At 43.4% G+C, this 25,270-nt stretch overlaps 1 protein-coding gene across 3 annotated transcripts in view; it reads left to right on the forward strand.

Annotated features, from left to right (window-relative positions):
* Nucleotides 1-25,270, forward strand: part of st3gal3a (ST3 beta-galactoside alpha-2,3-sialyltransferase 3a) — a 523,437-nt gene that overhangs the window by 102,670 nt on the left and 395,497 nt on the right. For all 3 annotated transcript variants that reach the window (XM_080195328.1, XM_080195327.1, XM_080195329.1), the window contains exon 2: nucleotides 20,182-20,329. In XM_080195328.1, coding sequence (XP_080051454.1) covers nucleotides 20,212-20,329 — 118 coding nt within the window. In that variant the 5' untranslated portion in view covers nucleotides 20,182-20,211. The remainder of the gene's footprint in view (nucleotides 1-20,181; nucleotides 20,330-25,270) is intronic.

Genomic DNA, 25,270 nt, shown 5'->3' on the forward strand with positions numbered 1-25,270 from the left:
CACCTAACCAGTACATCTTTTGAACTGTGGGAGGAAACCAGAGCACCCACAGGAAACCACACAGACATGGGGAGAATGTGCAGACTGTGCACAGACAGTGACCCAAGCCAGGAATTGAACTCGGATCCCTGGCACTGTGAGGCAGTGCCAGCCACCATACTACCCAATGCAGGGATCTGTCTGCAAAGAAAATAAATGGGCTTGAGTCTTGTGCCTTTTTAAATTGTCCAGCTGTCTGGGAAGCCTGCAGTTTCCCATTTTCTCCACATTTGAAGTCCCCAATCCAGAGATCAGAAGGATCCTGCTATCCTTCCAAGTGGTGTTCAGTAATGTGGAATACAACTTCCTCAGAGAGGGTGGATATTTGGTAATAAATAGGAGGTTTCCTTCCTGTATGTGACTTAATGTTGCAAAACCTTTGAGTTCCGGAGTCGATGTTGAGAACTTACTGAGCCACTTTTGCATGACACTCGATAACACTGCTACTATTTTGGGTTGGTCTTCCTTGTGGGTGGAATAGGTAGGGCATGCTCAGAGATGGTGGTGGAGGTCTGAAGCGTTGGCTGAAAAATATGATTCTGTGAGTGTGACTATATTAGTATCTTGCAAATATGGCACAAATCCCCAGATGTTATTGTGGCGGATTTGCATTTGTATATCCCGCCTTTCATGACCACAGCTTGTCCCAAAGCGTTTTCATAGTCAATATGCCTATTGAAGTGCAGTCATTCTTGTAATCTAAGGAACTCAGCGGCCAAATTCCACACAGAAGGATCTTGAAAACACGAATGTGATAATGACTAGATTATCTGTTTTAGTGGTGCTGATTAAGGATTATGTATTGGCCAGGAAACCAGGAATATTTTATGTCTTTAGCATCTTATCTGAAAAATGGCATCTCCAATGTGCAGTTTTTGATACTGCACTGGGGTGTCAGCTCAGTTTTTGTGCACAAGCCCTGAAGTTGGATTTGAACCCACAATCATCTGAGTCAAAGGTGAAACTGCTACTAACTGAATCACAGCTGACACTAATGAGGGTTGACTGGCCTGGGATGCCATTGTCTTTCAAGTGCCAAGGTTAGTCTGGGTTTGTCTGATTTTATTATTTTATGTAGTGGTTTGTTACAAATGAATGGCTTGGTAGGCTATTGGAGAGGGCAGTTGAGGGTCAACCATGTTATGTTATACAACAGTAACTGTTCTGGAGTGATTTGTGTTGGGGCACTGTTTTGATAATTTACATAAATGATTTGACCTTGGGAAAACAGAAGTACAATTTCCAAAAAGGACTCCAAATTTGATGAAGAAAGAATGTGATAAAGTACTGATATTAATAAACTTGAAGAATGGGAATTCGAGTTGTAAACAAATTTCAACATGGGTACCTGTAAGGTGGTGCCCATCCATAGAAATAGGATACATTAGACTGCTTGAATAATAGTCTGAATGAGGTTGAGGAAGAAAGGGTTCAAAGGCTTTAGTGCACATACCATAAAAGTTAGCAACCTAGAAAACATGCCAAACTAAGGGGTTCTTTTCAAGAGGAATAGAATTGAAAAGCAAAAAATAGTTTTAAAATAGTTTGGAACTTGGTTAGCTCACACTTGGAATATTATGCATAGCTTTGACCTCCATATTGTAAAATACACATAAAGGTGTTGACAAAGTGCAGAAAAGATTCGCAAGTATCATATCAGAACTGCCCACAGAGTGGATATGCTTACCAAGAAAGGCTAAAGAAGCTGGGGCACCTTTCTGTAGCAAGAGAAGGCTTACGGGGATGGCCTGATAGAGGTCTTTAAAATAATGAAATTTGGTAGGGTCGAAATGTTTCTGCTTGCAGATGAGACCAGGACAGAGGACCATAAATGTAATATAGTCCCTGATAAATCCAGCAGGGTGTTCCAAAAAACCCCATTGCCCAAAGAATGTTGTATATGGAAATCATTGCTATATGGAGTGGTTGAGACAACTTAGTACGTTTAAGGGGAAGCTCGGTCAACACATGAGAAAGAGAAGATATGTTGGTAGGGTCACATAAAATAGGCAGATGAAGGCTTGTGTGAAACGATTGCTGGCATAGACAAGTTGGGCTGAATGGCCTTTTTTGCTGCATATTCGATGCAGTGACCTCACATTTGCTAACTTTAAATTCTACCTGTCAGTTATTTGTGTTTTTAACTATCTTATCAGTGATTTATTTGATTTTGGCATTAGTGCAAGCGTAAGGTGTTTCATTCCAGGCATGTTTCTATTGACCTATAAAGAAGTTTTTGTTGAAACAAAACACAGATTTGACAACACAGTTAAAATATAACAAAATGACCACGTAACTTTTACCAATTGAAAATATTTAAACATGACAAGGTATAATTCTTGACAACTGTCTATCTTTATAGTCCCAATTTGGGCAATATCCCCATATATGTAAATTCTACTTCATGGATTCTAGATTTCTACCCTTTTAACCCTTGCTATTTCTCATTTCTACCCAAATGGATTCTACAGCTTGATCTTCTGAGAACAGTTCTCACTACTGTACTGATCTCATATTTTACTGACAGAGCTAACCACTTCCTTGTAGTTCTTTTACATCCTTCCGAAGTGTCAAATATCTTTCAATCTCTCTGCAACAATATGAGGTTCCTATCTGCTTCGAAAAGACAACCATCATCCCAGTACCAAAGAAAAGTCAGGCAGTGTGAATTAATGACTATCGTCCAGTGGCTCTGACATCCATCATTATGAAGTTCTCTGAAAAGTTTGTCACGGCACGTATCAGTTCTGCCCTCCCAGATTGCCTGGATCCACTACAGTTTGCCTCCCACTGCAGCAGGTCCACAACAGATGCCATCTCCCTGTCCCTGCACTTGACCTGGGACACTTAGATAACAAAGTCACTTAGGACAGATCTGTATTTATTTATCGGATACAGCTCAACCTTCAACTCCATTATTCCTACAAAACTCATCTCTAAACCTCGTGGCATGCGGCTTGGCTCCACCGTCTGTGACTGGATCCTGAACTTCCTAACCCACAGACCGCAATCAGTAAGGATAGGTAACAACAGCTCATCCAAGGTCATCTTCAACATTGGCACCCCACAAGGCTGTATCCTCAGCCCCTTACTATATACCTATGGCTGTGTGGCAAAATTCCTCATCAACTTGATTTTCAGGTTTGCTGATGACATTACCGTAGTGGGTTGGATCTCGAACAGTGATGAGATGGAGCATATGAAAGAGGTAGAGAACCTGGTGAACTGGTGCATCGACAATAATCTCTCCCTCAATGTCAACAAAACAAAGGAGACTTCAGGAAGCGTACTGGAAGACATGCTCCTGGCCAATCAATGGGGATGAAATAAAAATGGTCGAGAGCTTCAAGTTTTTAGGTGCCCAAATCACCAGCAACCTGTCCTGGTCCCTCCATGCTAATGTTGTAGTTAAAAAAGCCCACCAACGCCTCTACTTTCTCAGAAGACTAAGGAAATTTGGCATGTCCGCTTCGACTCTCTCCAACTTTACAGATGCACCATAGAAAGCATTCTTTCTGGTTGTATCACAGCTTGGAATGGCTGCTGTTCTGTCCAAGACTGCAAGAAACTACAGTGTCGAGAACGAAGCCCAGTCCATCGTGCAAACCAGCCTCCCACCCATTGATTCCGTTTACACTTTCCACGACCTCAGAAAAGCAGCCAGCATAATTAAGGACCCCACGCACCTTGGGCATTCTCTCTTCCACCTTCTTCCATCAGGAAAAAGGCACAAAAGTCTGAGGACATCTACCCACCAACTCAAGAACAGCTTCTTCTTGCTGCCATCAGATGGTTGAATGGACCTACCTTACACTAAGTTGATTGTTCGCTACCAACAATGACTGTAACACTACGTTCTGCAATTTTTCTTTTCCTTCTCTGTGGATGGTGTGCTTTGTCTATATAGCATGCAAGAAACAACACTTTTCACTGTATATTAATATATGTTACAAATCAAATCCTTCTAGATGAGAGAGGTTTTAGGTTTGGCAAGTGCTGTCGAAGAAGGCTTGGAGAGTTGCTGCATGCATCTTGAATATGGTGCATATTGCTGCCACTGTGCCTTGGTAGTGGAGGGAGTAAATGTTTAAGGTGATGGATGGGTGCTAATCAAATGGACTGCTTTGTTCTGGATGGTATTAAGCTTCTTGGGTGTTGGAGCTGCGCTCATCCAAGTAAGTGGTGAATATTCCATCACATTCCTGACTTGTGCCATGGAGGTAGCGGGCAGGCTTTGGGGAGTCAGGAGGTAGCTCACTACAGAATTCCCAGTCTCTGAGCTGGTCTTCCGACCATTGTATTTATATGCCTGGCCAAGTTCAGTTTCTGGTCAATGGTGACCAATAATGTGTTGATAGTGGGGGATCCAACAATGGTAATGTTAAGGGGAGATGGTTGGATTCTTTCTTATTGGAGATGGCCATGGTACGGATGATACTTGCCACTTATCAGCTCAAGTCTGGACGTTGTCCAGCTCTTGCTGCTTATAGACCAGGGCTGCTTCTGTATCTGAGGAATTCCAGGAACACAGATGATTGGCCTCCAACGAACACAACCATTTTTCTTTGTGTTAGGTATGTGTCCAACCAGTGGAGCGTTTTGCTAGGGCTACTTGATGCCATGCTTGATCAAATGTTGCCTTGATGTCGACTCACCTCTGGAGTTCAGCCCTTTTGTCCATGTTTGAACCAAGGCTGTAATGAAGTCAGGAGCTGAGTGGCGATGGCAGAACCCAAGTTGAGCATTCCTGAGCAGGTTGTTGCCGAGTAAGTGCAGTTTGATAGCACTTTCAATGATCCTGCCATCAATTCGCTGATGATTGTGAATAGACTGATGGAACAGTAATTGGCCTGGTTAGATTTGTCCTGCTTGTTGTGGACAGGGCATTTCTCGGTAATTTTCCACATTGCTGGTTACCTGAAAAGGCGCTGGAGTGTGGCAACTAGGATATTTTCACAGTAACTTTATTGCAGTGTTAACATAAGCTTACTTGTGACGCTAATGAATAAACTTAAAACTGATTAATGCTTAAGGCGGAAGATTGAGAAGTTTTGAAACTAGCAAAGGATCATTTAAAAAAAACAAGAACGGAGAAACTTAGAACGAGAGTAAAGTAGCATGATATATAAAAGAGATTAAGAGCATCAAAGAACAAAAACAGCCAGGGAAACAGGCCCTTTGGCCCAACGAGCCCTTGCCGCCATTTTGACATTACCAGCCCCCCCCTCCACCCATGACCCTTATCTATTGTTTTATGGCATTCCACATTGAGGGAAACTAACTTAGGGACAATTTATTACTTCCAATCAGCCTAATAGTACATTTTTGGGGTGTGGGAGGAAACCGGAGCACCCGGAGAAAACCCACACAAACACAGGGAGAATGCGCAAACTCCCACAGACACTGGCCCAAATCCACGTGTCTGCACAGCAAAACAGTGATCGTCACTGAGCTGTCGTGTTGCCCAGCATCTGGTCCAGTTTAAGCACACACTAATGACATGAAAGCACTGGGCCACTCTCGAACATTCAAGAGCAGCCCAAGTACGACCCATCGCGTGTATGCCCCTCATTGGACAACAAGGCGGACCGACTTAAAACCTGTGAATTAAAAGAGAAAAACATTATTATCATACCACATCCTTTTACATTACCAGGGACGTCCCAATGCTAATGAACCTTACTTAAAACAATCTCCTATATCCTCCCATCTCCAATCCACTCATGTGCCTGTCTAAGTTACTCTTAAACAACTCCAGCGTGCCTGCCTCCACCACCTTACTTGGCAGAGCATTCTATACCCCCACTACCCTCTGGGTGAAAAACCTCCTTCTAATATCTGTGTTATACCTCTCCCCCGTCACCTTAAGCCCATGGCCCCTCGTACTGTGTGTCTCTAACATAGGAAATAGCTTACCTCTGTTTACTCTAACTATACCCTTCATAATTTTATACACCTCTATTAGATAGCCGTCTTTCAAGGGAAAACAGCCCCAATTTGCTCAATCTTTCCTCGTAACCCCGTCCTTCCATACCAGGCAACATACTGGTAAACCTCCTCTGCACTCTCTCCAGAGTCTCCACGTCCTTCCAGTAGTAAGGCGACCAGAACTGGACACGGTACTTTAAATGCGGCCTAACCAACGTTCTATACAACTGCAACATTAGACTGCAGCTGTTATATTCTATACTCCTTCCTATAAAGGCTAACATACCATAGGCTTTCTTCACAACCTTCTCCACTTGTACTGCCACCTTCAAAGACTTGTGCAATTGCACCCCCAGGTCTCGCTGCGTTTCCATACTCTATTTACTCTTTATACTTCTTTATCATATAACTCCCCCCTACATTATTCCGGCCAAAATGCATCACCTCACATTTATCCGGATTAAACTCCATTTGCCGTATATCTGCCCAGTATACCAGCCTATCAATATCCCGTTGTATTGCCAGACACTGCTCCTCACTGCCCGCCAATCCAGCCATCTTAGTGTCATCTGCAAATTTGCTGATCACACCATTTACTCCCTCTTCCAAATCATTTATATACACTACAAAGAGAAGAGGTCCCAGTACTGAGCCCTGCGGCACACCACTAGTGACAGACCTCCAGCTAGAAAAGGACCCCTCCACTACTACTCTGTCTCCTTTTAGCAAGCCAGTTCTCAACCCATCCAGATACCTGGCCTTGTATCCCATGAGCCTTAATCTTTTCTACCAACCTACCATGAGGGACTTTGTCAAACGCCTTACTGAAATTCATATAGACGATATCAACGGCTCATCCTTCGTCGACCATTTTTGTCACCTCCTCAAAAAATTCTACCAGATTCGTAAGGCAAGACTTCCCCTTTACAAAGCCATGCTGCGTATCCTTAATCAGATCGCAACGCTCTAAGTGCTCATACATCCTATCCCTAAGAATCCTCTCCATCAATTTGCCTACCACTGACGTCAAACTCACCGGCCTATAGTTACTAGGGTTATCCCTCCTATCCTTTTAAACAACGGTACCACGTTCGCTATCCTCCAGTCCTCTGGGACCTCACCTGTGTCCAAAGAAGAGACAAAGATTTGCGTCACAGGCCCTGCAATGAAATGATAGAGACTTTGAACTGTCTTCAAAGTAGAAGACACAAAATGTTCCAACAGTAGCAAATCCAGTGGCTAAACAAAAGGAGTAGCTTAAAACCATCACTGTCAAGAATAAGTGTGAGGAAAGCAAATGAGTCTTTCAAGTCCCCTGGATCTGATGGTCTGAATCCTGGTGTCTTGGAAGAAGTTGCTGAGGAAATAGTAGATGCATTGGTTGTAATCTTCCAAAACTCCCTAAATTCTGGAAGATCACTGTGAATTGGAAAACCACAAACGTATCACCTTTAAGCAAAACTTACACAGAGACCTCTGTAGGGCTCACTTATGTAGGTGAGAAACACTGGCATGCAAGTGTAGCAAGTAAGTAGGAAGGCAAATAGAATGTTAACTTGATTTGGTTTCTTGTCACATGTATTGGGATACAATGAAAGGTATTTACTCTTGCGCACTATACAAAGCATACTATTCATAGTGTACATAGGGGAGAAGGTGCAGAATGTGGTGTTACAGTCATAACTAGGCTGTAGAGAAATATCAACCGGTCGGTCTGTTCAAAAATCTGATGGCAGCAGGGAAGAAGCTGTTCTTGAGTCAGTTGATACATGATTTCAGACTTTTGTATCTTTTTTCCTTTACTGCAAGGAGAATGTCGTATAGAAGTGGAAAAATGTACAGATGTACAAGTATTGGTCAGACAGCATCTAGAGTACCCCCATAGTTTTGGGTTCCTGATTTAAGGAATTAGAGGCAGTTCAAAAGAAGGTTGACCAGATTTAATTCCTGGAATGAAGGATTGCCATATCAATTTCTTTTAAGATACTAGGATTCAGACCATCAGGCCCAGGCAACTTAAGTCTCATTTGTTTTCTTCATACTAGGGCGGCACAATGGTTAGCACTGCTGTCTCATAGTGCCAGGGACCTGGGTTCAATTCTAGACTTGGGTCAGTGTCTGTGTGGAGTCTGCACATTCCCCCCGTGTCTGTGTGGGTTTCCTCCGAGTGCTCCAGTTTCCTCCCTCATTTTGAAAGATGTGCTGGTTACGTGCATTGGCCATGCTAAATTCTCCCTCAGTGTACTCAAACACGTGCCGGACTGTGGCGACTAGGGGATTTTCACAGTAACTTCACTGCAATATTAATGTAAGCCTAATAAATAAACTTTAACTAAGTGTGTGGACGAAGGTAGACCAGTTAATGTCGTATACATGGATTTTAGTAAGGCGTTTGATAAGGTTCCCCATGGTAGGCTGATGAATAAGATAAGGATGTGTGGGATAGAAGGAAATTTGGCCGATTGGGTAAGTAACTGGCTGCCTCTGCGCAAGGATATTTTGGCCTTGGAGGGAGTGCAGAGGAGGTTTACTAGGCTGATACCGGAGTTGAGGGGGTTGAGCTATGAGGAGAGGCTGAATAAACTAGGCTTGTACTCGTTAGAGTTTAGAAGAATGAGGGGAGATCTCATTGAGACGTATAAGATGATGAATGGGATGGATAGGATAGAGGTGGAGAGACTCTTCCCGCTCAAAAAAGACAGTAGGACTAGGGGGCACAGCCTCAAGATAAAGGGGGGGCGGTTTAGAACGGAGTTGAGGAGGAACTTCTTCACTCAAAGGGTGGTGAATCTCTGGAATTCTCTGCCCGTTGAAGTGGTGGAGGCTGCCTCGCTAAATATTTTTAAGAAGCGGGTTGATGGGTTCTTGATAAGAGAGGGGATTAAGGGTTATGGGGAGAGGGCGGGAAAGTAGAACTGAGCCACGACAGATCAGCCATGATCTTATTGAATGGCGGGGCAGGCTCGAGGGGCTAGATGGCCTACTCCTGCTCCTATTTCTTATTTTCTTATGTTCTTATGTTCATAGAAGACAGAGGGTGGTGGTTGAGGGAAAATTTTCAGACTGGAGGCCAGTTACCAGCGGTGTACCGCAGGGGCCAGTGCTGGATCCTCTTATTTTTGTGATATTTATCAATGACTTGGAAGAGGGAGCTGAAGAGTGGGTTAGTAAATTTGCTGATGACGCCAAGATTGGTGGAGTAGTGGATGAGGTGGAGGGCTGTTGCAGGCTGCAAAGAGACATTGATAGGATGCAGAGCTGGGCAGAAAAGTGGCAGATGGAGTTTAACCTTGATAAGTGTGAGGTGCTTCATTTTGGTAGGACAAACTTGAATGCGGATTACAGGGTCAACAGCAGAGTACTAAGGAATGTGGAGCAACAGAGAGACCTTGGGGTTCATATCCACAGATCTCTGAAGGTTGCCACTCAAGTGGATAGAGCTGTGAAGAAGGTTTATAGTGTGTTAGCGTTTATTAACAGGGGGTTCGAGTTTAAGAGCCATGGGGTTGTGCTGCAACTGTGCCTGATGTTGGTGAGACCACAATTGGAATATTGTGTTCAGTTCTGGTCACCTCACTATAAGAAGGATGTGGAAGCATTGGAGAGAGTGTAGAGGAGATTTACCAGGATGCTGCCTGGTTTGGAGGGTAGGTCTTATGAGGAAAGGTTGAGGGAGCTGGGGCTTTTCTCTTTAGAGCGGAGGAGGATGAGAGGCAACTTAGTAGAGACTTATAAGATGATTAGAGGGATTGATAGAGTGGACGTGCAGAGACTATTTCCTCGGGTGGATGTAGCTGTTACTAGGGGGTATAACTATAAAGTTCATGGTGGGAGATATAAGAGGGATGTCTGAGGTAGATTCTTCACTCGGAGTGGTTGGGGTGTGGAATAGACTGCCTGCTGTGATAGTGGAGTCGGACACTTTAGGAACTTTCAAGTGGTTATTGGATAGGCACATGGAGCACTCCAGAATTATGGGGAGGGGATAGCTTAATCTTGGGATTGGACATAGCTCGGCACAACATTGAGGGCTGAAGGGCCTGTACTGTGCTGTTATGTTCTATGTTCTTACTTTAAAACTTATTCTTGATGGTGATTGGTTGGGTCTGTGGTCTTTGGAGTTTAGAAGAATGAGAAGTGATCTTGCTAAAACATAAGAATCTGAGGGGCCTTGACAGAGTTGGTGCCGAGAGGATGATTCCCCACGTGGAGAAATCTAGAATTGGGGCACAATTTCAAAATAAGGGGCCTTCTAATTGTACTGGGGATAAAGAGGAATTTCTTCTGAGAACATAAGAACATAAGAAATAGGAGCAGGAGTAGGCCATCTAGCCCTTCGAGCCTGCCCCGCCATTCAGTAAGATCATGGCTGATCTGTCGTGGCTCAGTTCCACTTTCCCGCCCTCTCCCCATAACCCTTAATCCCCTCTCTTATCAAAAACCCATCAACCCGCGTCTTAAAAATATTTAGCGAGGCAGCCTCCATCACTTCAACGGGCAGAGAATTCCAGAGATTCACCACCCTTTGAGTGAAGAAGTTCCTCCTCAACTCCATTCTAAACCGCCTCCCCTTTATCTTGAGGCTGTGCCCCCTAGTCCTACTGTCTTTTTTGAGCGGGAAGAGTCTCTCCACCTCTATCCTATCCATCCCATTCATCATCTTATACGTCTCAATGAGATCTCCCCTCATTCTTCTAAACTCTAACGAGTACAAGCCTAGTTTATTCAGCCTCTCCTCATAGCTCAACCCCCTCAACTCCGGTATCAGCCTAGTAAACCTCCTCTGCACTCCCTCCAAGGCCAAAATATCTTTGCGCAGGTGCGGCGCCCAAAACTGCACACAGTACTCCAGCTGCGGCTTCACCAATGCCCTATACAGCTGCAGCAAGACCTCCCTACTTTTATATTCAATCCCCCTCGCTATGAAGGCCATTATTTTTTGGAATTCACTACCCTGGACAGCATTAGAGGCTAGCTCATTGATTATAATCAAAGCTTTACACTATGACTATAAAGATGTTAATTGCTGAGCAAACCAAATCCCAGAGTGATAATTGGCTTACTGACTATAACCTTTTTTTTGTATTCTGAAAATGAGAAGAAATGTATTGATCTCTGCAGTTAAAAAAAAAGCCAGTAGCACTGTTGGGATTTTAAAATTTGAAGTAAAACATTTATTAAGAGCAAAAGAAACTTTTGAGCATAAAAGATTACAGTTACACAGTTAAAAATACTCTTACAAAAATTCCTCTGAAAGATTCTCTACTCGGTCATTTCCAAAAGCAAACACCTTCTATACAACACTCCCTTTATGGATGTTTAACTGTACAGATCCAATAATATTACCTGAGGCAAAACTGCTGTTGTTTTCATAAGGATATATCACACGATCTTTCAAGCTCATCCCCACTCTGCAGTGGAAATGCAAGCACTTCAGAACAAGATTCATTTTTGCAGCACCGACCTAACCATATGGCTAATTCAAACTTGGACTGGGTCCAACGCCGGCACATCCACATCATAATTCAAACTTCACCTTCTCCCAACCCAGAGCTGCTTCCAGGATACCCCACTACCAACCCCAAATGAACTTCACATCTCTCCTTGCATATCCTTTTTCCCTTTTCATTTTTCATTCCATTCTTCTCGGCACTTATTTGTTTGCTGATTTTTATATTCTGAAGAAGTTTTTAAGTCTTTTTTATTGCCCCCACTTTGGGATCAAAAAAATTTAATAACCTTCCCTTGCTTACTTATGAAACCCTTTGCAAGCTGCAGACTTTTACTCAGCTTTGAAATTTAACACCTGAAAAAAAGCTAAGCCCCTTTTTGTCTCCTAATGTAAATTTATTTACTTTGGCATTTGCTAGCACTGCTGCTTCACAGCTCCAGGACCCGAGTTTCATTCCAATCTTGGATGATTGTCTCTGTGGAGTTTGCATGTTCTTGTGTCTGTGTGGGTTCCCTTAGGATGCTCCGGTTTCCTCCCTTTGTTCAAAGATGTGTACATTTGGTGGATTGGCTGTGGTAAATGTTATAATTCAATTTTTTCATGTTTAGTTTTTTTTCTTGTTAAAACTAATTAGTAGTCCTGTGGTTCTTGTTCCTCATGTTTTATGGAAAAAAAGTAAGGTTACAGTCTTTTGAGCCAGTGTTCCATTCTAAGATCTTCCCAACTAGTTATACCATCAATGGGGATTGTAACAGCTAAAATTTGTCAGGAAATAAAGGTATAAGGGTGCAACCTTACCAACCGCTCACATCACACTCCCACTGCAGCAAGTGTTACTGGGATGTTGTGGAGGGGAGAGCCGAGGTTGGATGCTGTTCTGGAGAATCAGTGCAGACTCGGCTAAATGGCTGCCTTCTTCTGCACTAGGAATTCTATGGTACTACTTATAAAGCCACTTGATGGTAGTATTAATTACAAATACACCTCCCCTCTTTTCATCCTTGAACTCATCCAGACCATTGGTCTCTATTAACTTTTCCCCACCAGAATTTAAATCTCTCTCTGTCACGCACGCACACCAGACACACACGTCTACAAGTGAAACAGGTTTTTGATTTGCAGGGGAATCAGTTTCTGAGAGGCGGGCAGGAAAATAGAGCTAAAGCCGCAATCAGATCAGTCACGACCTTGTTGATTTACAGAGCAGGGTTGAGAGGCCAAATTCCCTACTCCTGCACACATTTCTAAGCAGTTTATCTAGCTTTCCCCAACTTACAACTCCATCGTAATGAGAACATAAGAACATAAGAAAAAGGAGCAGGAGTAGGCCATCTGGCCCTTCGAGCCTGCCCCGCCATTCAATAAGATCATGGCTGATCTGTCGTGGCTCAGTTCCACATTCCCGCCCTCTCCCCATAACCCTTAATCCCCTCTCTTATCAAAAACCCATCAACCCTCTTCTTAAAAATATTTAGCGAGGTAGCCTCCACCACTTCAACAGGCAGAGAATTCCAGAGATTCACCACCCTTTGAGTGAAGAAGTTCTTCCTCAACTCTGTTCTAAACCGCCCCCCCTTTATCTTGAGGCTGTGCCCCCTAGTCCTACTGTCCTTTCTGAGCGGGAAGAGTCTCTCCACCTCTATCCTACCATTCATCATCTTATATGTCTCAATGAGATCTCCCCTCATTCTTCTAAACTTTAACGAGTACAAGCCTAGTTTATTCAGCCTCTCCTCATAGCTCAACCCCCTCAACTCCGGCATCAGCCTAGTAAACCTCCTCTGCACTCCCTCCAAGGCCAAAATATCCTTGCGTAAGTACGACGCCCAAAACTGCACACAGTATTCCAGCTGTGGCCTCACCAATGCCCTATACAGCCGCAGCAAGACCTCCCTACTTTTATATTCAATCCCCCTTGCTATGAAGGCCAGCATCCCATTCGCCTTCCTGACCACCTGCTGCACCTGCAAGCTGGGTTTTTGCAACTCATGCACAAGGATCCCGAGGTCCCTCTGCACTGCTGCCTGCTGCAGTTTTTCTCCACGTAAGTAATAATCCTTCCTACCATTCTTCCTACCAAAGTGGACCACCTCGCACTTGCCAACATTAAATTCCATTTGCCAGTTCCTGGCCCATTCGCCCAGCCTATCTAGATCCTTCTGCAGACTCTCCACACCCTCCGCACAGTTTGCCTTTCCCCCAGTCTTGGTGTCATCAGCAAATTTCAACACCATACAGTCGGTTCCCTCCTCCAGATCATCTGTATAAATGGTAAATAGCTGAGGCCCCAGCACCGACCCCTGGGGCACTCCACTAGTCACCATCCGCCAATCCGAATAGCACCCATTGACCCCCACTCTCTGCCTCCTATTTGACAACCAGTCCTCTATCCACGCTAACACCCTACCCCCAACTCCATGTTCCCTGACCTTCTGCAATAACCTCTTGTGAGGTACCTTGTCAAACGCCTTCTGAAAATCAAGAAAGACCACATCCACCGGCTCTCCTCTATCCACCGCCCTAGACACATCCTCATAGAACTCCAGTAAATTTGTCAGACACGACTTCCCCTTAACGAAACCGTGCTGTGTCTGCTCTATCAAGCAATTCCCCTCAAGATGCCTCGCTATTTCCTCCTTGATGACAGATTCTAACATTTTACCTACAACAGACATTAAACTAACCTGCCTATAATTCCCCGCCTTTTGTCTGGCACCCTTCTTAAACAACGGCGTAACATTAGCCGTTTTCCAATCTTCCGGCACTTCCCCGGAATCCAGCGACGTCTGGAAAATAACCACCAAGGCATCCACTATCACCTCCGCCATTTCTTTCAGAACCCTCGGATGCATTCCATCCGGTCCTGGGGACTTGTCCACAATCAGCCCCTCCAGTCTGTCGAGCACCGCCTCTCTAGTAACAGTAATGTCATCGAGACCCTCCAGTCCTACCACCGTTCCATCTCTAACACCCGGCAAACTATTCACGTCCTCCTCCGTGAAGACCGAAACAAAAAAGTTATTCAAGACCTCAGCCGTTTTCCCCATCCCCTACCACTAAGTCCCCCTTCTCGTCCTCTAAGGGTCCAACGTTCACCCTAGCCAGCCTCTTCCTTTTTATATACTTATAAAAACTTTTGCTATCCTTTTTTATATTAAGCGCTAGCCCAGCTTCATAGTTTATCCTACCCTTCTTTATCAATTTCTTTGTCAATCTTTGTTGACATTTAAACCTCTCCCAATCCTCTTCTCGCCCACTACTCTTAGCTACTCTAAATGCCTCCGCTTTTAATTTAACACTTTCCTTCACCTCCTTCGTTATCCACGGCTGATTACCTCTCCTCCTACGGTCCTTTTTGACCATCGGAATAAATTTCTGCTGAGCACCAAGAAAGATCTCCTTAAAGATCCTCCACTGCTCCTCAGCAGACCTACCTTCCAACGCGCTCCCCCAGTCCACATTCGCCAATTCCTCTCTCATCCTACCGTACTCCCCTCTATTCAAACAAAGGACGCGTGTCCGGGAACCCACTTTGTCGTCCTCCATCTGCACCAGAAACTCCACCGTACAATGATCACCCTCCCCAAGAGGATCCTTCACGGCAAGGTCCCTGATTCTACCCGCCTCATTACATAACACCAGATCCAAAACAGCTCGCTCCCTCGTCGGCCCCAATACACACTGTTCAAGGAAACTATCCCGGCAGCATTCCAAGAACTCCTCCTCGAGCCCACCGCGTCCAACACGGGTCGACCAATCAATACGCAGATAGAAATCCCCCATAATTATGGCCATCCCATTCCTGCACGCCGCACTTATTTGCACATTAACAGCCCGCCCCACCTCCAGATCATTATTTGGGGGCCTATAGACGACGCCCACCAGCGTCTTCCTCCCTTTGCTGTTCCTAATCTCTACCCACAACAATTCCACTTTCTGCTCTTTGGCTCCAATATCATCCCTTGCTACCACCCTGATGCTATCCTTAATCAGCAGAGCTACGCCCCCCCCCCCTTTTCCCTCCCGCCTATCCTTCCTAAACACTTGATACCCCTGGACATTCAGCTCCCAGTCCCTGTCACCTTGCAGCCACGTCTCTGTAATGGCCACCAGATCATATCCATTTGTGTCGATCTGCGCCACCAACTCATCCACTTTATTCCGAATGCTTCGTGCATTCAGATAAAGTGCCTTCATCCCAGCCTTCCCCTGGACCCTATTCATACTCACGCCCCCTACTCCCTTTATTATTGGGACATCCTCGGCCTCCACCCTTACAGTCCTCTTTACACGATTCGCCAGCACTCTGGTCCCAGCACGGTTCAGACCCACCCCATCCCGCCCGAACAGGTCCCACCTACCCCAATACTGGTGCCAATGCCCCATAAATTCAAACCCATTCCTCCCACACCAATCCCTGAGCCACCCATTCACTTCCTTAATCCTATCAACCCTACGCCCTTCTGCACTCGGTTCAGGCAGTAGCCCAGAGATGACCACCTTGTAGGTTCTACTTTGTAATTCCATTCCCAGCTTTTCATACTCCCTCCCCAGATCCTCAGTTCGCATTTTGCCTACATCGTCGGCACCCACATGTACCACAACGACCGGATTCTCACCCTCCCTCTGCAGCCCAGATGCGACATCCCGGACCCGAGCACCAGGCAGACAACACACCCTTCTGTGCACTTTGTCATTGTGACAAAGGACAGTGTCAATACCCTTCACCCCACTATCCCCAATTACAACTACGTTCCTTTTCACCTTCTCTTTGCCTGTGCCCTGCTGCATCACTGTACCGTGTGCAGTTTGCTCACCGACCTCACCTCCCTCGTCCTTGTCCTGTTATGCAGCTTGAGAGGCTGAGGCCTCCTCTCCCCACCCCCATTCCTCCTCTCAGCAGCCCCCTCTTGTTCCTGACCCTTAGAGTTAGCTAGTCTAGGGGGGGGTGGATGTCTCTTGCACCCCATTGACAATGGCACCCTTTCTCCCCCTGATGAACCTCAGTGTCTGTAGCTCAGAGGCCAGCTCATCTACCTTGAGCTGGAGCTCCTCCAGCAACCTGCACTTACTGCAGACATGGTCACCGGGGAGGACCCTGGGGTCCACCTGTTCCCACATCATACAGAAACCACACATCACATGCCCCTCCATTATTCACTGTAGTAATATGGAAAATTTCCACTCGAACTCACCTGGCCCTTTTTCTCTCCAGCCCTTTTGATATTAAGCCCTAATAGCTCACTCTACTTCCCTCTCACTCCACTGCCCGCTCCGACGCTGCCCGCTGTCGAGACCAGGCCTCCTTTTAAACCTGGCGCTGATTTAAAGCTTGCTGGGCCACAACTCCTTCTAACCACTCCCTCAGAATTCTTAAAGCAGTAAATACAATAAATGCTTTAAACAGTTCTACAAAGAACAAAGTGCTTTAAACTTATTTAAACAGGGTTTTAACAGGTAAAATCTTATCTCTCTCTCTGCTCCTTCACTCGTCTGCTCCAGCAAACAATCTCCACGCTCTTACCATTCTTTTGACAGAGAAATTTATTCTGACTTCACATTTCTTTTTTGCTTACTGTTTCATAGTATGTGAACATTACTGGCTACACCAGCATTTATTGCCCTTGGAAAAAGCAGTGGTGAGCCACCTTTTTGAAAAGCGATAGTCCATGTGGTGTCCGTATGCTGGTTGGTTAGGAAGGCAATTCCATGATTTTGACCCAGCAACAGTGAAGGAACTGCCGTATGTGAGTCGAAGTCAGGTGTCTTTCTGTATCTGTTCAGAGGGGTTAAAAGGCTGGAAATCTTGCATCCATGTGAGTGTACGTGTATTTGGTGCTAATTGGTTCTGAAGTAGATTTATGTCTATGGGGATATTGCTTAAATTGGAACCATACAGATAAATAACCATTAAGACATATACTTTGTCATGTTTAATTATTTTAATTAGTAAAAATTATGCTGATTCTTTTTGTATCATAACTGTGTTCTTAGAATTGTTTTAATAAAATTATCTAGTGGTTAATAGAATCACACCTGGAGTGAAACACCATATGCTCATGCTAATGGCAAAATCAAATAAAGTTGGCTAACTTCATAATACACCTTGGCATTTCTGATCAGGGCCTTAACAATTTGTAATTCTTTAATAGTCAACATAGGGGGAGATGTTGATGTAGTGGTAATGTAACTTGACTAGTAATCCAGAGTCCCAGGCTATTGGTCTGGAGAGAAGGGTTCAAATACCACCACGGCAGTTATGGAATTTAAATTAATACATCTGGAATTGAAAGCTAATTTCAGTAATGGTGACAATGAAGCTATAATCGTTTGTTGTCATAATGCAACAGTTTCACTAATGTACTTTGAGGGAAATCTACTGTCTTTGGCTGGTTTGGCCTACATATGACCCATAACAATGTGGTTCACTCTTACCTCATTGAAATTATCTAGCAAAAGGGCAATCAGGGATGGGCAACAAATGTTGGCCTTGCCAGTGAGACATCCCATGAAAGAATACGAAAAATCAAAATCCTGCATTAATTGTGTTGTTAGCTTGGATTACAACTAAGAAAGCTTGAGTGGAGCATAGATCCTGTCCCAAAACACTGAATCTTCACCATCAGGGAGAACAAGGGAGCAGGCATTTAGGAATACCACCTCCTGAAAGTTCCCCTTCAAGCCACGTAACATTCTTGTATGGAACCAAAATGCCGTTATTTAACTGTCGCTAGATCCCAGAACTGCATGCCCAACAGCATTCTGAATTACCTTCATCATACAGGGAGTGCCCTGGTTTAGAAAGGTGGTCCACCACCACTTTATTAAGACGATTAGAAATTAGCAATATTCACATCCCATGAATGAATTAAAAATGATAGACCATATGGGTTAATTGTTATGCCTCTGTTCTCCAACTTATAATGGAGAGGTATATGTTCATAGAAATCACAGTAACCCTACAGTGCAAAAGGAGGCCATTCGGCCTATGGAGTCTGCACCGACCACAATCCCACCCAGGCCCAAATCCCATCTCCCTACGTATTTACATAAGAACATAAGAAATAGGAGCAGGAGTAGGCCATCTAGCCCTTCGAGCCTGCCCCGCCATTCAATAAGATCATGGCTGATCTGTCGTGGCTCAGTTTCACTTTCCCGCCCTCTCCCCATAACCCTTAATCCCCTCTCTTATCAAGAACCCATCAACCCGCTTCTTAAAAATATTTAGCGAGGCAGCCTCCACCACTTCAACGGGCAGAGAATTCCAGAGATTCACCACCCTTTGAGTGAAGAAGTTCCTCCTCAACTCCGTTCTAAACCGCCCCCCCCCCCTTTATCTTGAGGCTGTGCCCCCTAGTCCTACTGTCTTTTTTGAGCGGGAAGAGTCTCTCCACCTCTATCCTATCCATCCCATTCATCATCTTATACGTCTCAATGAGATCTCCCCTCATTCTTCTAAACTCTAACGAGTACAAGCCTAGTTTATTCAGCCTCTCCTCATAGCTCAATCCCCTCAACTCCGGTATCAGCCTAGTAAACCTCCTCTGCACTCCCTCCAGGGCCAAAATATCCTTGCGCAGGTGCGGCGCCCAAAACTGCACACAGTACTCCAGCTGCGGCCACTAATCCCTCTAACCTATGCATCTTACGACTCTAAGGGGCAATTTTTAGATTGGCCAATCAACCTAACCTGCACATTTTTCGACTGTGGGAGGAAACCAGAGCACCTGGAGGAAACCCATGCAGACACAAGGAGGATATGTAAACTCCACACAGACAATGACCCAAGCTGGGAATTGAAGCCAGGTCCCTGGAACTGTGAAGCAGTAGTGCTAGCCACTGTGCTACTGTGCCGCCCTTTGGATTTTCAGTTAATTTTATGAGGTATTGGCAGTGGTGTACCTCAACTAATTCCATATCCATGGAAACATATCAGATTCAGTGGCTGGGATTGTTTCCTTCGCTGTCTTTTGTGCAGTGAAAATAGCATGAGTGAATGAAGTGTGATGGATGCTTTTGCATTCCCAGTATTTTAATGCCAGTTTGATTTTCTGCAGGAAGTGATGAGCAATGTTGACAGTGTGTATATTCATTAATGCGTGGGCCTCTTGTGATATTTTCTAAGTAATGCATATCATGTCACCCAAGGTATTTTTCAGTTCATTCAGAGCAGCAGTGGATGCCAGGGATAGCTTTTATTCTCTAACATTCAGAATTGTAGTGGCAGCTTTTAAAATTTAATTAATTACACACACCATGATCATTTCAAAATGAAAAAAATACTTAAATGTAGCAGACCCTGAAGGCTACAAGAGCAAATTTCTGCATTCCTACACATACTCCTGATGAATTTCTGGGGGACACCTCGGAAGCCCCTCTAAAGATATTTGTATGACCTCAGAAGATCATGTTGGTTCAGGAGCCAGTCTTTTATGCTGGCTGGAGATTTATCCCAGTTCTTTGAAATCTCTACATGTAAACCAATACATGCAGTACATGATGAGTTCTTTTATTTAGTTCATATTCAACTTTTAGTTCATATTCAACATATTAAAACTGTCCCATGCCCAGATTTTTCAGATACCTGCTACCTACCAAATTCTGAGCTAATCATCTGTTGTAGTTCCTGTTATGAAATCATTTCAAGAATCTATGGAACTAATACTTGACTTTTTGTCTGAAAACTATTTTCAGTTACTCCCTAACAACAGAGTTTCCTCTATCTTATCAGAGCTAATTAATTTTCTTTCTTTTTAAACTAGGTGCTGTAGAATTCTGGGAATAATGTGAAGATGAGTTTGCTGGGGTCTGTCCGCAATTTGTTGCTGGCTCTTTGTTTGATGTTGGTCTTGGGATTTCTTTACTATTCCGCTGGGAAGTTACACATGCATGGATGGGGACAGGAAGCACGTGAGTCTTAAATGTACTATTTTAAAATGCTTTTAAATGTTATTTTGATCTTCAGGATCAAGATACAATGTACTGAACTCTCAAGTCCAGATTTGAGATGTCTTCGTTGAAGAAATATGGGATATTTTTTCCCAAGCATTCAAGTTGAATGAAAGGGTTCTGTTCTTCAAAATTTTGATCCATGTCTTATTGGAAATATGGAAGCATATTTAATTCAAATGTATCTATTAAACATTTTTGTTGCTAAGGTGGAAGTGATCCTGTTTAGTTCAGTTATTTCATTTTAATAACTGTATTGCTGCAGGTTATAGGAGTTAAAATGAATGCCCTCATATGTGGGTGCATGGAGACAGGGCAGGAGCCAAGAAATGGAGAAGACATTTGATTCTTCAACGATGCATAAACTGATCAAAATCCAGGTTTATAGTCTCTAAAAATAAATTATGCTGCTACCTCTATAGATAAAAATGTTTTGATCATCCAGATATTCCAAATCATGATGTTTTGCCCATTATAAAACTTAATATTCTTGTGAGCTGTGCCTTCATACCTTAGTTCTTCCTTTTTTTGCTCCACATCCGCATCATGGAATCATAAAATCATAGAATGATTACAGCACAAGAAGGAGCCATTCAACTGGTTGAATCTGTGCTGGCTGTCTGCAGGAACAATTAAGCAAGTCCCTCTCTCTGGCTTTTTTCCTTGTACTTGCGAAAATACAAGGGAAAGAAAGAAAGAAGCCAAGTAAAATCTTCCTTTAGAGATTTATTCAATTTCCTTTTGAAAGCTGTGATTGAAGCTGCCTGCACTACTCTTTTATGAATTTTGAGTTATGAGGACAGCTGAATAAACTAGGCTTGTACTCGTTAGAGTTTAGAAGAATGAGGGGAGATCTCATTGAGACATATAAGATGATGAATGGGATGGATAGGATAGAGGTGGAGAGACTCTTCCCGCTCAGAAAGGACAGTAGGACTAGGGGGCACAGCCTCAAGATAAAGGGGGTGCGGTTTAGAACGGAGTTGAGGAGGAACTTCTTCACTCAAAGGGTGGTGAATCTCTGGAATTCTCTGCCCGTTGAAGTGGTGGAGGCTACCTCGCTAAATATTTTTAAGACGCGGGTTGATGGGTTTTTGATAAGCGAGGGGATTAAGGGTTATGGGGAGAGGGCGGGAATGTGGAACTGAGCCACGACAGATCAGCCATGATCTTATTGAATGGCAGGGCAGGCTCGAAGGGCTAGATGGCCTACTCCTGCTCCTATTTCTTATGTTCTTATGAATTGTGCATTTTAGATGGTAATCCCTGCTGTGTTATAAAATTTATTCATGTCGCTTCTAGTTCTTTTGCCAATCACTTTAAATTTGTGTTCTCTGGTTCTTGACCTACAGCTTCTCTCTTACTGTTCCCCATGATTTGGAATATCTCTATCAAAGCTCATCTCAAATTTGCATAAAAGCAAAATATTGCGATGCTGGAAATCTGAAATACAACCAAAATGCTGGAGAAACTCAGTTAGTCTGGCAGCATCAATGAAGAGAAACCAAATTAATGTTTTGAGTTCAATATGACCTCTTTGGAACAGTTCCAAAGCTTCCCCAGTATCTCAGCATAACTGAGGTCCTCAATCCCGGGATCCATCTTTGAAAATCTTTTCTGCATCCTCACTAATCCCTTCACACCCTTCCTAAAGTGTGATGTCTCAAGTTGGGCACAGTATTCCAGTTGAGGGCATACCAGCATTTATAAAAGTTCGTCATAACTTCATCACTTTTGTACTTGTTGTCACTATTCATAAAGCTTGGACCCCATATGCCTTTGCAGCCATTTCTCAGCCTGCCCTGCCACCTTCAATGATTTGTGCCTATAATCCACCAGCCTATCATTGTCCACCTCACTGTTCAGTATACTTATAAATTTTGTGTCATATTTAAAGTTTGAAATAGTGCAATGTAGATCTAATCTAAACCATTAAAGTTCAAGAAAAACTATTATTTTAATACTGATCTCTGGGGAAACAGTCTGTCTGCCTCCTTCCAGTCAGGGAAAACAACTATGAATCACTAGTTCACCCATTCTGTAGAAAAGTCATATTTGACTTGAAATGTTAACTCTGTTTCTGTTTACAGGTGCTGTCAGACATGCTGAATATTTCCAGCACTTAATTTTCATTCACAACTATTCCTTGTTTCCTATTAACTTCAAATCCATGCTGCCACTATCCCTTTTAATTAATAGGCTTCAACTTTTCCTATGTGGCTTTTATCAAATATCTTTTGTAAATCCAGAAACACCACATCAAATGCAATTCTCTCATCAACTCTGTTATCTCATCAACAAGTTAAACACCATTTTCCTTTTAACAAATTTATCCTGGCTTTTGATAGTTAATTTACACTTATCCAAATAATTATTAATTTCGACTGAGATTGTTGTTTCCAAAAGCTTTCCTACCACTAAGGTTAAACTGACTGCCTGTAGTTGATGATTTTATCCTTACTTCCCTATCAGTTAATTTGCTGAAATCCTCATTATTACCTTGTTACCCCTCGACTTCACTATTGCAACACACCTCTGGCCAGACTCCTGTGTTCTACCCCTTTATAACCTAATGCAAAACCTGGTACCGTTCAAGCATTGTTCACTGTCCTAAGTTGGTTCGCCATCAAACAAGTCCTCTACTTTAATACGATCATCCTCGTTTTAAATTCCTCCTCTCTTGTCCCTCCCTATCCCTATATTTTATAGCCCCACAACCCTCTCAAGATATGGCCACTTGAGCGATCCTCAATTTTAATTGCTCAACTATTGGTCACCAAGTCTTCTGCCTAGGCCCTAAGCTCCTGATTTCCATTTCTACACCTTCTGATTTCTCCACACCTCTCCTACATCCCTAACACACTCTCCTCCTCTGGGGTGCACATTAAAACCTACCTATTTGATCAAACTTTTGATCATCTGCTCTCATTGTTGTCTTCTGCGGCTTGGTGTCAAATGTTGCTTTATATTGCTCCTTTAAAATGCTTTGGAATGTTTTAATAATCCCACAGCACCTTTTTAATGCTCACCATTCTATGTAAATATAAGTTTTTTTGTTGCAAAAGTAGCTTCAGATCTGGAATGTATGTCAGATGTATCTTCATTTCACTCTGCGGGTTTATGTGCATCCAGTATTAACTGTCAGAATCATCTTGATTTAAAGAACTCGGGAAATACATGGCAGATCAGACAGCACCAGTGGCCAAAAAACAATTAACACTTCAGGCAATGACCATTCATCAGAACAGTGCTTAAGGATTGAGGCAGTTGTTCCAACAATTGGAATGAAAGCAGCCTAGTTATTTGGGTGTGCTGGTGGTCACCTGTCATTGTCTGAAAATCTTTCAAATGGAGCAAAATGTAATTGTTCAAGTATTGGTTGAAGGTAGAGTTTTTATTTCTCTAGTGGACAGAGGTTCAGAAAAACTGTATTTTTATCTATGTCACAAAGTTGACAGGTCATAAGCCTTGTAGTGGTCAGTTCCAGTAGTTAGAATTGACAGTGATTTGAGTGGTTCATTTTGTAAACAAATAATTCTAACTCTGTTCCTGTTGGATACCAGCTGTCATTGCTGTAGGATAGTGAAGTGGATCGGAGCCTAGCTCTGGCCGTGGCCTAAACAGTAAATATCACCTTTAGTTTTGAAAGTTGAACCTTGCTTGTTGGTTTATTGTTTCATCTATGAAATTTAGTCGACGTCAGGAATGTGTAAGCAGCTGGATTTGTTAATACCGACCACTTTTCTAATTTGAGCAATAGCATTAAAGGAGCATCTTTTTAAAAAGTTTACATATGGTTGTGAATGTTACAGCAGTTTCACAAGGGTAAAGAGAGAAATGTGACAATTGAGGTCATTACTGAAATGTGAATGAGAAATCTGACTTTTTTGAAGCCAGTTGTCCTAATCTTTTACAAACACGGATGTTTTTCATACAGTGGTTGTACTTGAGTTTGAACATTCCTGTGGAAATTGCATAAGTTCTCACAGATTGGTGGTCTACTTCATCAGATAGATTTCGGATTGAAATTCGGCAGATCGTCATAGAATAGAATCCCTAAAGTACAGTATAGTACAGTCTATTGACCACAATCCCACCCAGGCCCTATTCCCGTAATCCCGCATGTTTACCTTGTTGATCCTGCTGACACTAGGGTCAATTAAGCACGGCCAATCTACCGAACCTACATATCTTTGGACTGTGGGAGAAAACTGGAGCATCCAATGGAAACCCACGCAGACATGGGGAGAATGTGCAAACTCCACACAGACAGTGACTGAAACTGCAGTTGAACCTGGGTCCCTGGTGCTGAGAGGCAGCAGTGCTAACCACTGTGCCATCCTCAAACGTTCAGATGTAACTGATTGTTTTGAATGCAGTTAGTCTGTCCCAAAACAACAGCAACCACTGGCATTTATGTATTTAATGAAGTGAAGTGAGATGAGTAAACATTCAAGCGTTTGGATTCTCTCATAGTCTTTGGTTCTGCTTGTCCAGGCTGATTAAAACAAGTGTTGTTCAGTTTCAGAGTATGCTGTTGTCAGTAGTGGAGACCTGCCTGCCCTGTTGCTGAAGAAGAGTACACTCCTTTTAACATCTTCTGTCAACATTCTGGACACAGGTCTGCCTCTTGGCAGGACAGACCCTTGGAAATTGATGCCTTCTAGCTATTGACAGAGATTTTGCTTTGATTTATTATTGTCACATGTATTAGTATACAGCGAAAAGTATTGTTTCTTGCACGCTATACAAACAATGCATACCATTCATAGAGAAGAAAGAGGGTGCAGAATGTAGTGTTACGGTCGCAGCTAGAGTGTAGGGAAAGATCAAATTAAGGTAGGTCCATTAAAAACCTGATGGCAGCTAGAAGATGTTAATTCTACCTAAAGTCCCTGAGGA

This window comes from Carcharhinus amblyrhynchos, chromosome 9 (assembly GCF_965287045.1).
Source record: "Carcharhinus amblyrhynchos chromosome 9, sCarAmb.v2.hapA, whole genome shotgun sequence".
NCBI classification, from domain to species: domain Eukaryota; kingdom Metazoa; phylum Chordata; class Chondrichthyes; order Carcharhiniformes; family Carcharhinidae; genus Carcharhinus; species Carcharhinus amblyrhynchos.